This window comes from Nothoprocta perdicaria, unplaced genomic scaffold, assembly GCF_003342845.1.
Source record: "Nothoprocta perdicaria isolate Ctin4 unplaced genomic scaffold, notPer1 scaffold_151, whole genome shotgun sequence".
NCBI lineage: Eukaryota > Metazoa > Chordata > Aves > Tinamiformes > Tinamidae > Nothoprocta > Nothoprocta perdicaria.
Genome location: NW_020454661.1, coordinates 1,045,879 through 1,062,042, shown reverse-complemented (window position 1 = coordinate 1,062,042; position 16,164 = coordinate 1,045,879). Strand labels below are relative to the sequence as shown.

At 47.2% G+C, this 16,164-nt stretch overlaps 1 protein-coding gene across 4 annotated transcripts in view; it reads left to right on the top strand.

Moving 5' to 3' along the window:
* Positions 1 to 16,164, top strand: part of NFATC1 (nuclear factor of activated T cells 1) — a 104,010-nt gene that overhangs the window by 24,048 nt on the left and 63,798 nt on the right. For all 4 annotated transcript variants that reach the window (XM_026034902.1, XM_026034901.1, XM_026034904.1 and 1 more), the window contains one exon: positions 14,495 to 14,697. In XM_026034902.1, coding sequence (XP_025890687.1) covers positions 14,495 to 14,697 — 203 coding nt within the window. The remainder of the gene's footprint in view (positions 1 to 14,494; positions 14,698 to 16,164) is intronic.

The window sequence follows — 16,164 nt, the reverse complement described above, 5'->3', positions numbered from 1 at the left end:
TGGCTGTGCCTAGCAAACAGATGCTCCTGCCCTGTGGCTCCCTGCCTGCGAGGAGACAGGGGCCGTGGGTCGGGAACCCCGGGCCGTATTGTGGCTCTTGGGCTAGGTAAATAAACAGAAGGAAGTGGGTCACAAGGGGGATCGCCTTTCCTTGCTGGAGAGCCGCCGTGCGCCGCCACGTGCGCGCGTGAAACCCGAGTGCGGGCCGGGAGCGAGCGCTGCCTTGGCACGTCCAGCCCCGCGCCCGGGCTGGCCGCGGCACCGCGCGATCAGGCGGCGCGGGCAGCACCGCGCCGAGAAGCTGGCGAAGCCTCTGCCGCCTCTGCCCGCTCTGCCCCGGCGCTCCTTGGCTTTGCCCGCGCGCGCCGGGCGCCTTCCCTCCCGCAGCTCTGCGCTGCGGCGGCGCGCCCCAGGGCTCCGAGGATGCCCCTCTCCTTCGAGAGGGCGGCTCTACATGCACAAAGATTGGCRTGTTTTTCTCTTTTTCTTAGTTTTCCCCTTGGTTTTCTTGGTAGGAAATTCACAGCGTGTTTTTAATTAGAACGGCTTATTTAGGGTTTCACTGCAGTGTGTTCTTTACTTGAAAGCTAATTTAATTTTCTTTTGTTTTGGAAGATTTTCGTGCTCATCTGTGTGAAGTGCCTTTGTTTACCGTGCCTCATTGTGCTCTGTGCACAGCTTTGATGGCGAGGAACATCAACCCCCCGAAACTTCCCTGGTCTGTGTAACTTTCCACCTTCTGTGCCCTTTAATACAGTCCCACTGCTATACACCTACCAAGTGCCTGGCTTTCTAGAAGGAAATGCACTGGAGCAAGTTGGTGGAACATTCAGAATTTGATTTAGCTGCAAAACTCTCGTTGGCTTGAAGAGGAGCAACGTGCCTGGAACTCTGCAAAGTGCTTAAGCAGTGCAACTGGCGTGGGTTGGCTCCTGGTCACGCGGGCCACTTCCATCGTAGCTCCCATTCTGCAAAAAGGGATGTTACAGAATGAAATGCAGCTACTGAATGGAGGTTGTARGGTATAGCTGGGCATAAAACAGCACGTAGTCATGGACTGTTCCCCAGACTCCACCCTGCACCGCGAACGCGAGCTGCCAGGGACAAACAAATTTAGACCGCAACTTGCAGGCACATGTGCTAGAACCTAGGTACACCAGTAATCTCGAGCACATGTCCCGAGCACATCAAAGCCTCCTTTTCTAATCCCTGCCGGTTGTGAGGAAAACCTTAAAGTATGTGAACTGACATAGCCCCACGGCTGGCTGCGAGCGCGGGAGGCCGGATCGCAGGCAGGTTTCGGCCGTCGTGCAGGGAGCACGAGAAGGGGCCGCGGCTGCAAGTTGGGGCTCTGCAGGAGTCGATGAAGCCCCTGCRCCCTGCATGCTTTCCAGGTGTGCAGTTGCTCTGCTCTAGCCTCCAAGTCTGGTGGTAACAGCAAGTATTTGTAGCAAAACTGGTTGAGGAGGAAAAGCTTTCTCCTGCTGCTCTGGTTCTGAATAAAAGAAAGGCTAAAAAAAAATCTGGCTTTTAATGGTATTGTTCCAGTTATTAGCCCAACGGTCTTTTCCTTCTTATGCTGGAAAGGTATGTGATGTAGGTTTAAAGTTAATGCGAAAGTAAACATTAGCAGGAATACTCTTTGGGATAGCCTTTTTATTACCCTTTTAATATGCAGTCTGATTTTAAAATAGCAAGAAAACAAACCACCCCAAATTTACCTGAAGCTGCTGCAGAAGATCTGGAAAGCTGCTGGGGAAGCAGTGGGATTTTTGCCACTTTTGTATGTGATTGAATTTATCCTTTGAGTCCATGAGAGGGTAGTTTAATTGGACCCACCGTTAGGAGATGGAGAAGGAGGCAGAGGGCCCTGGGTGCTCCATGCAAGGCTGTGGTGGGGCTGCCAGTCGTCCCCAGGCTTGACCAAATGATCCCCTTGAGTTGCTGCCGCAGCGAGGTCCACAGAATGTAGCTGGCCCATAAAAATCAGTGTCGAGAAACCGAAGCCCTCAAGTTAAGCTGAGGTAAAGCTGCCTTTGACCTTTCCCTCCGGGAGTGTGAAGAGTTGCAAAATATCACGTTCAAGTTAATAGTCTGGTACTCCTGCTTTGAAAAGGTGCAGGTGACCACGTAAAATGCATGACAAGGGTGAAGGGGCAAGTGTTGTGGTCAGAAAAGACTGTGCCACTGCAAGGTTATTCTCACAGAAGCTCCTGGTGTGTCTCTTTGGATTAAGTTCAATGCGCTTTTATCATTGCCTTGGATTTGAGAGACTCAGGCTTTGAACTGTGCCCAGGACAAGTCTCTGTAGGGTTAGTCCCTCTGTAGGGACTAACCACAGTTGAGTGCAACTGGGCGAATTGCCTTAGTCTGGATTGCTTTTCAATATGGATTTTAGGAAGCAACCTGAGATCCATTTCCTAGGTTAGACATCCAAGGAAAACGTGGCTGGCTTTGAAGGATTTGTCATCTTACCTGTGACTTAACCCGTGACTGATCCTCATGTTGGAAGTCCACAGGTTGATATAGATACTGTCTTGGTTGAGATGTAAAGACGCAGGTCCTGGTCACCTGCAGTCATTATATCTGTCTTTGAAGGTGCAAATGTTAGCATCAGTGTCCTCCTCAAATTCCAGTTGTGTAATTACATCCAGTCTCCTAGGACAGCCCGGTGGCTTCAGTGAGATACTATATCCTCCTTTACAACGCCGCTGGAGCCCCTGAAAGGTGCTTTGCTGGACAGTTACCCATTACTACAATACATTTAAAGGTAATTGCTTTTATGTGACGGGTTAAATRGTTCCTCAATACATGTTTACATCTTCTAGCAAAAGGTGGTTTAACTTAGATGTGGAGTTACAACTGGAACCAGGATGTTTCAAGGGATGCACTTGTGCCCACACACACAGTAATTTGGGAAGTACATATACAGCACCAAAAAGGAGTTTCAAAGATTCTTCTGACTGTGAAGAAGGTTGCCCAAAACCCAGTGCCTGAAGATCTGTAGTAGTCTGCCCCCTTGTATGTTGGTGTAAGCTGATACACTAGCTGCTGTAAGGTCTCATCCATTTAAAGCAGCAGATAATCTACTCGAACGCTTTTACTGGCAAGTTCTGCCRTTAATATTTGCAGCGTTTTATTTGACCATCTTAGTAGCTTAAAACAGGGCTTGTCAGTATTTGGATGCAACTCTAGCGCAACAGCTGTTGCTAAATAGTGTTACTCAACTTGACAATATTTAGAGTAATTATTTGAAAATAGTCCATGTATCTYGAGAAAGTTTGTTTTGGAGTCTTTAGTACCTATTTTATTTACTAGCTGCTGGAGATYAGAGGCCTCTCTGTTCCTTTGCACCATTGGAGCCCAAGATGGGTAGAGCTGTTCACATTATGCTCCTTAGTTAGAGAATCTGGTTTATTGTGTGTATTTTTTAAAAATTCTTTTTTTCTCCATCAAAATTCAAAGGCCAAAAAGCTATATTATTTCATTAGATGTAAATGTCACTTTTTTTTTTATCCTGTAAAACTGTTACAATCAGTTAGTAACATCACCATTTCTCCCAAAAGATTTGGAATAGAGGATCTAATTTCTCTGTAATTTTCAGTTTAATCAGGCTTTTTGGAGGTCAAAACCTTCAACTGAGCTGTAACATATACATGACCTATTCTTATTGCTGCATTACATGCTTTCCATGGAAAACCTGCTCTGAGATAAAGCTACAAAAATAATTGGAGCTGTACAACCCGGTCGGTCAAAGATGACTTATGGAAGGAGAATAGGAGCAGAATTACTTAGTGACCTGACCGAAGACATTTTTCTTTTGGCACTTTAAGACACATGTCACAAATAGGAGTGCCTGTGTGAATGTTGTGTATGTGATGAAAACACTTTGCTACCTTGCTTTTGGATTGAGCAAGTGGAAGGAGAACTTGCCTTCAGGAACGCAGACATGCAGAGAACACTTCTCTGGCCCTTAAGGACTAGGGAGTTTCTTTATCTGTGTTATTCCTTCAGTAATACAGTAATAAATTAACTGCTAGGGTAAGAATGGAAGGATTTGGACATGCTGTAATTTTTGTAGCAAAGAAAGTGTTTCTATTCAGCATAGCTCAGTTGCTGTTTTTATTTTATTTCCTCAGAAGGCTAAGGCACAAATTGGTTAAACCTAGAGCAGGCTGCAAGTATGTAAAATCTGTTACAAAATTTTCTCTGCTCTARTCACGTAATGTGTCTGTGATCGAGCAAAGTCAGCCTGGCACAGCTGAGAACAGGAACTTCATGGAGCCCTGGTGCTTTGCCCGCAAAGTCGTCCTCGTTCTGGACTTCTGTAAAAACGTGTTAAAAAGCATCCCCTCCTTTAACTCATTTCTGCATAGATAAAATGAACAGAGGTGCTGTGAAATTTGGAAGGCATCAGTATTCAAGTGACTCACAGGGGAAGCAGGGAGGTTTATTTCAGCCCTTCAGACAACCTCCCGTCCCGCTCCCCAAACACGAAAAGCAGTCAGGGCTTGACTCATGGACTGTCTGATTATAATAAGTCCCACTTGGGACGCCCAACTTCATGGCGTGCTAGTGCACTACGTGCTTTGTCTGCTTCTAGCAGTGGGTTTTCAGCTCCTGCGCTGCGGCCTTTGGCTCAGACTGCTAATTAAATAGTGCGACATCTTACATAAGAATTATTTTGTCTTTTAAAGGGAGCCCTTGGCAAATCAGTTAAAGCGCAGCAAGAAATTAAAAGTTGAAAATGTATTTATAGTAATTTTCATGGCAACAGAACATTAAGTCCAATATTCCTATGATGAATATGGCTCTGTATTTATAGCTCTCCAAATATTTACAGAGATAAAGCCTTTAAACATAGCCTCAGCTTTCTGTCTTCAATAGTAGTTTAAATAAATGTCATCGGCATGGGGGTAAAATTTACGTGGAAAGCAACCAATTCTGGTCTAAAACTGCCTTATTGGCCAGGGGGTCTCGGCTTTGGAGAAGTTGCTCAGGACCATTGGCAGTTACTGGCGTGGACACTGGCCCCCTTGAGAAGAGAGCAGGATCCAAAGCTCTTATTGCTTGGGTTGAAGGCACCTGAAACACAGCTGAGCAGCTCGGGCCAGTTGGTGCTAATGCACCAACATGATTCTCTAATACAAGTGATGCATAAATGGCATGATGAAAGGCATGTCTACAAGTATAAGCTTGCCTGGGGTATCTGCCTAAGAATATATTTAAAAAATCTAGTTCTAGTAGTCCTACTTTTCTTTTTTTTTTCTTTTCTTCTCTATTCTTTTTCTAAACTCTAACATGGCCATGGTATAGCTGTCCAAAGTGAAAGCTGTTGCAAAAGAATGAAAGAAAGAATCTGAGTGAAAGCCAAGTAAATCGACAAACTGAGTCGTTTGAGACCGTAGCAATAATAATGAGGGAGCGTTTTTTTTGCAGTGAGCTCCCYTTCCTCTCCAAAGCCTTAGTGTTGCTTGGTTTTGTTTTATCCTCTTAAGTGACATGACTGCAGAGAGGTCTGACCTTGGTGTAATTCCAGTGACTTCAGCCACATGTGGTGCCATTTAGTATTGAGGCAGACTTGGGCTATGTTCTCTCTCTGTCCTCTTCCCGTTGGAYGCCTGAGCAGCAGCTTGAGGCCACGATTTTTAAGCTGAGACTGCCTTAGCYCCCTTGCTTTCTTTTGGCAAAGAGGTCTGTTTAATCACAATTGGAAAGCGTCCTGTGTTTTAGCTTCATCCTGCTGTGACTCCTGTCTGAATGAATGCCACAGCTAGGTGCCCTCCTCAGAGATGGGCTGGGAACGAGCAAGGATGTTGCCTTGGGCTCCGGTGAAAGGTGTCTCTGCTTGGTTGTTGCGGAGTGCAGAAAGAGTGATGTCTTTGGGTGTCTGAGCAAGCAAGGTGCCCAGGGCTTGAAAGACCTYCTTCTCTGGAGATCTTCCAAACCTCCCTGGATGCCACCCTGTGCAATGTGCTGTAGGTGTCCCTGCTAGAGCACGGGGGTTTGGACTAGATGATCTCTCGATGTCCCTTTCAACCTTAACCATTCTGTGAAACAAACACATTATTTGAGATAAGCTAGGAAGGAGCAGCTACTTTTCTGCTAGGCACCATTCTCATAAGTCTAATGCTTTTAAGGAGGGGGTGCATGTGGAGTTGGTTTCTATGTAGGTCTATTTTTGAGGAGGAAAATCCTTCCTGGAAATGGGGAACAGCTTCTTGCGCCTGTTTAGGCGGGGAGATTTCATGGCTTAGCTGAGAGCCAGCAGCCACGAAGGCTCTTTTTTTTCCCTAGACAGAGACCTAAACGTCTTGTGAGCCAGAGGCTGAGCGCACAGCATCTCTGTAACATTAAGATTAATAACTCCTTGCAGCGTATTTGCAGCTGGAAGTTTTATATAGGTCTTTATTCATCCTGATGTGAACAGCTGCTCTTTTGCTGCGCCGTCCAAGTAAAGTCCAAGTGGCAGCGCTGGGAAGTGCCACATAAAACACGCGCCTGCTGCTTTCCACGTGCTCCTTGTCCTGTCCAGCTCCTCGCCCTGCCCAGGCTTAGCCCTTTGCAGGAGGAAGCCATCTTATTTTGATTTGCAGACCAGCTCTGACTACACTTGGATCTCGAAACGAAGCTCGAGCGAATCCAAGGCAAATGTGTTTTAGTGGGGAAAAATAAATCTTGAAGGCAAAAAGGAATTCCTGTTGAATTTCTATTTGGAGCAAGGGAGCGGCTAAGAGGTAGCATTCCAGTTATGCAGTRAAAGGCATAAATTATATTTTGGTGAGCTGTGGTAGATAAAATTCAGCAGAGGTTATCGTGGCCAAAGAGTAACCTCAGCTCTTTTAAGGTGATGATTTTTGAAAAAAAAGAAAAAGAAACCCCCAAAACATCTGAAATCTTCCTGCTTTACTGTTTTGAGTAAGMGACTCCTCTTTTTTTTGGCTTATGTGCTCACCAGAGATCACAGTGCATCAGAGCTGCCCAAGTTTTAGCACCTCCTTTCCCACCTCCTGCCAAAAAAGAAAAAGAAAGAAAAAACAGTCAGGGGAGGGGGCAGAATTAAACATCCCCAAGGCGCCCACAGCCAAATTTTGCCTCTGATCCAAAGCCTGGCAGCCCCAGATCCGAAGCGCCTCGGGGCCTGCGGAGGCAGGAGGTTAAGTGACTGGTGCAGGTGGAGGCTGGGCAGGAGCTCCCGGGGCAGTAACTCGGGAATAGCATCACGGCCTCCTGACGCGCGCGGCGACGCCTTCGCCTCACGTGACGCTCGGCGCCTGCCGCCTTTTCTGCCCTCTTGGCGGCTGAGCCCACGATGCGGCCGCCCACGCCTCGCGCCCCTCCTGCCCGCAGGCCGCAGGGCACTTGTTCCCTTCAAAACCCCGTCCACGGGCCTATTTTTATGCCTGCCTGGCATCCACTGTGAAAAGCAATACTTGAAATGTTGACGTGCTTTCCGTATGGCTTAAACAGCTCGATCTTCCATTTGTGTTTTTTTTCTTCTTTAAATCAAGACACTGAGCACTTGCTCCTGTTATGGTTTTGAGGTCATGTATTAGGCACACTTTTAAAACATTACAAACTGTTTTGTTTTATCATTCATCATAAAAAAAAAATTAAGAAGCCTACTGGTTCAGAAAGTTTGCCACTTTTTTACTTTTCAGAAAGTAAATCTATGCCATGCAGAGCTCCTGAAGGCCTTGTTTAAAGGGACAAGCAGTAATTACRTCAAAGTTTTCACTGTTTTTATAGTTTTTACACCATTTAGAAGCTCTTTTAAAAGAGCTATGCAATTTGAAATGCAATTTAGAAATTGCATTTCAAAATCTTTCAACTTCTTCAAAAAAGAAGCAGCAACCCCTACCACTAGCTGGATATTCAGTCTTATTAATTACTCTTTCCCCCCCCCCCGCTGTTTATTCCTTGAGTAGTCCTAAAATTGATTAGGAGCAGTCTGAAGTGCAAGACACTGCTGAGTGTACTCTCCGTGGTACCTGCTGCACATAGTGTCCAATAAATTACGTGGTTGGGGAAGAAAACAAGGATTTTGTTCTTACTGTTTTGAGAGACAAAACCAGATTTATTTACATGTCTTATTTTCCTTTTTTTTAGGTACCGTAAGTATAAAGAACAGACTATTCACACATGCACACGGATATGTTGCTGATACAGCCAGTACATACAGGTTTTTTTGCACATCGTCAGTAAGGATATGGCACMTAACAGTCGGGAGAGTCTCAAACGAAAGATGCTGAGTATTTTAGAAGAAGGATATTGAGTCCCTGGTGCTGCCCCGCTTTGATATTGGTGGGGGCTCTGCCCTGCATGCGTGAAATCAGGGGCTGTATTTGCTCAATGTATTTACAGCATCTGTCTGGAGGAGGGCTCTGCTTCCTCCGGAGGGTACTGAGAAAAATAGGTACGGGGCTTCCAAAGCCTTTGCCCAGAACTGCCCCAGCGCCCAGAGYGGGACCTGTCCCTGGGGTAGCACAGGAGGCTACTCCCACACAGAGGCCTCCTGTTAGGGCAGGCCCTTTGCTGAGCACTCCAGCAGAGGCTCCAACGCGCCAGGAGTGCAAGGAGCTGGAAGGGGCCGCACGGGGTCTTGGAGCTGCCTCTCTCAAAGCGAGCGCCGTGGCTCCAACACTGGAACTTTTCCCTCGCGATCCGCAGAGCAGCCGCTGCTGCCGACATCGCATTGCGGGACGGGATGCGACATTTGCCGTCGTGCTATGTAGCTCAGTAACTGGTGATGTTTGGGTTTGTTTCTAACGTCACGTTAAAAAACATTGTGGCCTCTTTCTGCCTGTGGTTTTCCGGGACTGCACAGCTCCAATTGCTTAAATTTTCCAGGGGCGCCCAGGTGTGTGGTTTGGGGGCAGGCAGGGGCAGCTTGTGTAGGAGCGTGAGGCCCGGCCGTGTCGATGCCGCGCTCGCTCCCGGCTGCTTCCCCGGGCTCTGCTGGTAGCCGGGGAGCAGCCCTCGGCACCCGGGCGTGCTGGAGCGCCACGCTGCTGCGTGCCAGCGAGGCCCACGTTTGCTTTGGCACCGCGCGGCGACACGTTAGTGAGAGTCAGGATGCGTCGGGGGGGAGAGAGAGTGTTGCAAAAGTGATGACGGAGAGTTTTAGCAATTCTAGGGAAAGCTCCGTTCGGTAAAGTAATCGCGCCGCCAGCRCGGCGTTTTCCTCGTGTCTGCCCAAAAATGATGCATGGTGATGAAGAGCTTGCTTGCTCCATTGCCAGGGACCGCCTTGCTTTCGGTAGACTTAGATGCATGTAAAAAGAGACACACAATTAAATCTGATTTTGATCTTAGCAGCTTCAGACAGCATAGATGCAAATAGCGTTTGAGTCTGGTTCAAGTATTTTTATATGACATCGCTCAAGAAGGCAGGGGCCACTGAGGTCTTAGCTGGGTATTGCTACAGACTCGGATTTTGCCTGTGTCCTTACGTTGTGATGAAATGAGGGGCTGTTGTAGCCTTAATTAGCACAGGAAAACCCATTCAAAAAGATAACCCCCATGATTATCATTTAGAGCTGAGTCCCAAGGCAAGTGTTCCCAGCAAGGGAACACAGGGCTCTTCCCGCTTGGAGCCGGCTGCCAAGCAAGGCGTGCTCCACGGGAAAGGCAAACCCTCTGCGGCGAGCGCGGCRCTGACAGCAGCCTCTGACACCAGCGCGCAGCCCTTGAGGTAGTAAGAGAGGAGCTTCAGCGTGGGGACTGTGTTACACAGAGAAAAAGATAAAAATAGGGTGCCTGACGCATGCATCCCAAGGCACAAGCCAGGAAACTGAATCTTTATACCAAATACAGTATTCCAGAACATGCATGGAAAATATGCACGCGCGCGAATGTGTAAAATTTTTCCTAAGCAATTGAAATATTCAATCCCCTTTTTCCCTCTCCCAATTTGTGCCCATCTTGTTGAATATTTCCTTTACTGTTTACTAACATAACAGGCCATACTGCTGCAGCGTGGCCTTTACTGCCGCCATGCTCCTCTGTTCTGCTGAGCGAGGGGACAGTGAAACGCTTTTGTATTTTGAGGGAGCCTCAGAACGATATTTCCGTGCCCAAGTGAGAGTAAGTAAAATTGAGCCCGTTCTCCAGACATCTGCAGCACGCCAAAAACGTGCCCAAGCTCCACGCTGCCCGTCACAGAAACCGTGCGTTGGGTGCGTGAGCGTGATCTAAAATTAGTCCTCGCAGTATGCGCCCCTTTAAACATTAAGCCTCGCAGTGTTCATTTATTGCTTCTGTTGGCATATGAGATTATGTGACATAATATAAAAGTAARTAATATGATGCAATGAGTAAAACTCAGAGGGAAATACATATCKGAGGTCAGGAGCCTCCTGCTGCAGAATTTCAAGTAAAGCTTATGCTGAATTGAGAATGAGAATTTTGCCTGTGCTGAGGACAGCAAAATCAACTGTGTAGTGATCAGACTAGAAATGAGGCTTTCTGAATGATTTTCTTCCTTCTCAGCTCTTGGATACCTGTATTCACTTAATACTCTAAATACTACTTGTGTTCTCGTGCAGGAATAAAAGGCAGGAAAAAGCTGCTGGGAAAGYGAGTAACCATGAATTAATGCAATAAGAGGCCAAGACTTAGCAAAGCCCAACAAGGACCTATTAAAAACATTCTTACGCATTTAGTTCAAGATCACAAGTTTTCTTTTTTTTTTTAATGAAAACAAGCAGAACAAAACAAAACAAAAATGCACCTGAAATCTTACTATTTCTTTTCCGGTATTCAAACACRTCATTTTGGAGGCAGGGGTATGTAGAGCTGTGAAATTTGTATACTAATTTGACTGCCAATATTGAAGCTGTAAGAAAAGCATAAATATCATGAGCCTAGACTCACAAATAGGTTACAAGATATAGGATGGAACAGCAAAATCCTAGTTTAAAAATAAAGCTCTGAATAGCATTAATACAAGACTTCTTTTTTTTTTTTTTTTTTTTTATCCCATGTGCCCCAATTCAGTAAATCTTACAGGTATCTGAGTATGTGATTCTGCTTTTGCTGAGTTGAGATTTTAGTTATTCGCCATTCTAATTTTGTCTTTTAAAGATCCTTGTAATTCAATATGTGTTTGTTTTAATTTTACACTGTCCATAAAAAGCACCATCCATAAAAAGCTGCAGAAGAGACCGCTGGTGATGCGCAGTTACGTCTTTATTTCCTTCCAGGAAATTCCTGCCGAAACTCAATCCGTTTCGGTGTCACGCTGCGTTGCTTTTTTCCCCCCAGTGAGCCCGACCGGCCCTTGCGATGGAGAACGCGGCCGCAGCCTCCRCGTCAGCGGCTCCAAGGCACGTGGGGACGGCGTGGGGCTGCGCGAGACGGGGCTCTCCGTGGGGCCGGAGCCCTCTTTTCGGGTTCTCTCGGGCTCCGCTGCTGCCCTTGAAGTGCTCGGCCTCGCTCTTTGCATGCTAGGAAGTGCAGCTGGCAAGTGCTATTTTGGACGTGTCAGTGCGAGCGCTCGTACCAAGGTCTTTCTGCTGCTCTGCAGAGGAGCCAAGTATTTTGTGTGCTGCCCTGTGAATTTTGTCCTGAAAGTGCCTGAGGTGCAACAGGGACAAGAGCAGGAGCTACGCATGAGATTGACTGCAGGTGTCAGGAATGTGAGGGTTCACAACACTGCCCCAAACCAGCAGTTAAGAAAATACCTTTTGTTGTGATCTCCCACTGAAGTCTAGGAAATGTGGCTCCTCACACTTACTCAGGCAGCAAGTTAGGAATTTGCTGCTCCTGGTTGTTTTGACTTGGGAGGGAATCAGCTTTTCCCTGCCACATGCCGCTGCGGAACTGGTAGCTGGACTGAAGGATGCAGGATACAGCCCGGTACCTTTTCAAAGTGAGCACTTAAGCTCAGATCTTTCTCTCTCACCCTGCTGCTTTGATGCTGTCATTGAGCTCTGTGCTGGGGAAGGTGAGGAAGGCTCAGAGGAATTAATGGAAAACATGGAGGTTTTAGCTACCTTCATAGTGAGTTTCTCCTATGGACTCTAAGTGAACAGTCTTGAGTCCTCTTGCCTGTTGAGCAAACCCTGTGGGGGAAAAATAAATAAAAAGCGAGAGGGTGGCAGAGAAGCAAATAGAAAAGTCGGGTTTGCAAACTTCTGCAGATGCCTTTTCAATTTGACAACACCAAAATGTGAAACAGAGAGCAGCCCTCGCTCCAGGCTGCCCTCTTGGCAGTGCAGGCGTGGAAAAACAGTGTAGCTGTGGAAATCAGTCCCTTCCTTTCCCAGTGTCCTCCCAGCATCCATGCACATCAGCTCGGAGTGTAAAAACTGCTTTTACCAAATCAAACTGCTTGAAGATCTTCTGTTTCCTCCCTGGCCAGCGTGGGGTGAGAAAGACTCCAGTGTGCCCACTTAGTGATGGGAAGATGTGTGGGCACAATTTTCTGCCTCGCTGGTGTATCAGTCARTGTAGGACCTGAAACGCTGCCATTCTATATTACCATAGGCACGTCTGATAGCAGTACAGAGGCTTTGTGCTTGTGTTCACCAGAACTTCCTGGTGTTAAGGGGCTAAAATGACTTGAGATCTACTGTGCTTCATAATGTTGCCATTGCMAGATGGTTGCACACCCTGGAGAGAGCGAGCTGGTGTTGTTACGAAGCCGTGAATGGCATCTTAAGCTTTAAAAAAAGAAAAAGCAAGCAAAACATGGTATTTGATACCTCTTACGCCATTTGCTTTCAGCTGTATTTAGATTTGTTTGGGCTTGCAAGCGCCATAAATTAAAAACGTTGCTACGCACCAAATTACTACTGATGGTATAATTTTGGTCTATCAGATTTAGCGGTGGTGCAACAGTAGTAGAGAGCTGATGAAAGCCTGGCCAGTTCCATGTGGACCATTAGTGCAGAATAGGAAACCCTTCCCGAAAGTGAGGAGATGTGTTCGGCGACAGGGCATCTGCAGCCACAGCCTACCTCACCCTGGCTCCTTCTCTYGTCGTCGCCACCACGTCCTCCCTTTCCTGGCAGGGAAGTGAGGTGGAAATTAATGTTTTGGTAAGCCCTCTTTACCAAAGTCAGGTGACAGCATTAGGAAACGGAGCCGCCGTGGGAGACAACAGGTCTACCTCGCTTGGGCAAGCCCAGAGCTTGTGGGTGTCCACGCAAAGCTTTAATCAAGCCGGCTGAGGTCCCGGCACCGCTGAGGAAGCAGTGGCACCGGTTCTGCCACAGGCTGCAGCACCAGTGCTGGCTCCACAGGCCCCGTGTGGAGCCGCGGTGCTGCCGGGGCCGCCAGCGAGGGGAAGCGGCGCAGCGCCGCTGCGGCCCGGCGCACGTTCCGCATGCGGCCGCAKGCTGCGCTGGCAGCACTCGCGGCGCCGGCTCCAGCTCGCCCGGCGGCTGCCAGGCCCAGGCAGGCGCTGGTGTGGACGTGGCCAAGGGGGAGGCCGCCTCCCGCCGCCCGCAGGGGTCTGCCGAGCTCGGCCCCCCTGGCCCTGAGCGCGGCCAGGCCTCCTCTGTGGCACCCTCCGAGGCAGAAGGTGACAAATCACCCAGGTGAGCCAAGCTGGCAGTTGTTGAGCTAAACGTGTCCCTGCTTGAGGCCGGCCCTTGCCAGTGAGCATCGATGGTATTCCCATTCTTCGCCGAGTTTAGCTTGGCCTCCGTTTCAGCCCCCGGCTGTGCGTGGTGCTAGGGAAGCCAATTCTTTGGAAAAGTGGGCTGTTACCTGCCCAGCGCTGAATTCGACTGGATGCACGGGGTGCATCCCATGCAGATGTTTTCCTTTGCGGCGGGATAAACCCAGAGCTGCGCCTCCGACACGGCTGACTGACCCTGTGCGGGGGGCGAGCAGRCTCTGCTTGTGCTGCCCTCTCGGCACGTAGCAGAAATAGCTCTGTTGACATTGGAGTGGCCGCTGTAACGTGGATGTGGTTCAAGTCAGGCCCAGCAGCTTCAATGAGATTTTAGCGCAATTATACAAGAATTTGACACACAGGGCGAGTGACCAGCCCCGTACACATGATCTATCTCCATTCTATTCCAGGCGCTATTTGCCAGCACAAAGAGAAGCATCCTAAACAGCAGCCACTGCTGGCTGATGGGCCAACCTTGGAGGTCCAGAGATGGACCGTGGTCCCTTCCGATGCCCGTTGGCTTTGCCACCCTCCATAACACGAGGAGGTGTAGACTTGGCTGGCTGGCTGCTGAACGCTGCAGCAGAATTGAGGCAAAAARAAAAGTTTTGGAGGCACGTAGCAGCAGCGCTGGAGAGCGGACCCTGTCTGCAGTGCCTCGGGTCATCTAGGATAATGAGGCATTTTCTGTGTGCACCTTTTTATTGTACCAATATTATGTTACAGGAAAAATGGGAGGGGAGCCCTTAACACATAGCACCTGTCACAAGCTCTCCCCTCRAATTAGACTCTCCTGCTTATAAAAATTTAATTGATTCCTAGCAGTTTATGCGTATGGTGCTCAGTGGGCGTTTTCTGTTCTCTTGCCAGCTACATGGTTACTTAGAAAGTGAGCCACTCACGCTACAGCTGTTCATTGGGACTGCAGACGACCGCCTGCTGCGACCCCACGCTTTCTACCAAGTCCATCGAATCACGGGGAAGACCGTTTCYACCACCAGCCACGAAACAATACTTTCCAACACCAAAGTCTTGGAAATACCACTTCTTCCAGAGAACAACATGAGAGCAATGTAAGGCTTGACGCTAGCTGACTGCTTAGCAGTTTCTTCTTGGTCTTTACCTGGTCCCCCTGATTTCTTCTATGCTTTTTTTTCCCCCTCTTGTACGCTACTATCCTTTTCCTGCCTTTTTTACTCTTGCAAGTCCTCTTTATAAGAGTAGGTTTTCACAAGTTTGTTAGGGAAAAAGAACTGCTGCTAATCAGCTTAACAACAAAATGAACTTTGCAAACATTTATGACAACTGATTGCTTTCATTCTAGAGTTTCAGCCAATGTGCTTATTTGCCATTTAAAATAAGTATCTCAGTTACCACGCTGTAAATATCTCCTACCTCAGCTCCTGCATTTAGGCTCTAAATATGACACCTCTTACTCCTGTATGCGCTAGCGCAAGGAACAGGGCCTGTTGAAATTTCTCTTTGGATTTCAAGGGAATCTCTTATAGTGCATTTCCAAATGATCTAGATGATACAAATAAAGTTGCTCTATTTTATACAATAAAAACTAGCATTTTGCAAAGACATTTATTTAAGCCAAACATTCAGACCTAAAAGGAAAGTTCATGTGACCCGTAGACTGCTCTTATTAAAGTAGTAGTAAAGTAAGGTGAATTTAGTTTTATGCAGAAAAGCATGTATCAAAATCTAAAAATCTCTAAATTCATAGGAATTTGGATGATAATTACATATAAATTATAATTACAAATGAATGAATTTTGCTGTAGAGTTTTGTAGAAAGTATGAAATTTTCTTCCATGACTGTAACGTATATGAGAGCMTTCACGTCATTTAACCCTATGAGTTTTAATGGTCCTAACACCTGAGGTGTTTGCCTTGGGGTAAATTGTGCATGTTGCGTGTGTGTGTGTCTCTAAACATGCATGCCTATATATGCACATGTGTTTGTGCATTTGTATAGGTAAATAGAAATATCGGTAAGTAGACAGGCTGAAGGCAAACAAGCAGGGAAGAAATTCTGGGCCCACTAAACCAAAGAGTACGGGAAAACATACACTAAGATCAGTATATCACTCCACTGCTTTTTTTCCCTCTGCTGTAACAAAGTAAAAAAAATAGTATCAGACAGCCAAGTCCTTCTGCAGTTATTAGAAGCTGGTTTGCAGCATCATGTACAATGTGCCCTGGAGTACCTCAGGTAAMTCTAAGAGCTACAACGGGGTTAACTGCATTGCCAGCCAGGGTTAGGGTGATTGCTGCAGGTACAAGGACCTCTGTCCTTTCGTTCTGTTATATGACATGACAAGCCTGAAAAATCTTTGGCCATGATGTTCGTCATTGCAAGCTGCCACAGCTCAACTGGAGTTACTGAAATTTCACTAGTTTGTACACGTGGGTTATTTATTTGGCCCTTTCTTTACCCAATTTGAATAATATTTTTGGCCATCTAGGAACGTTGTTACTGTTTCTGTCATCTTTCTCCTTATACTAAAGGTAGCTATGCAGTTCAAGAGCCAATC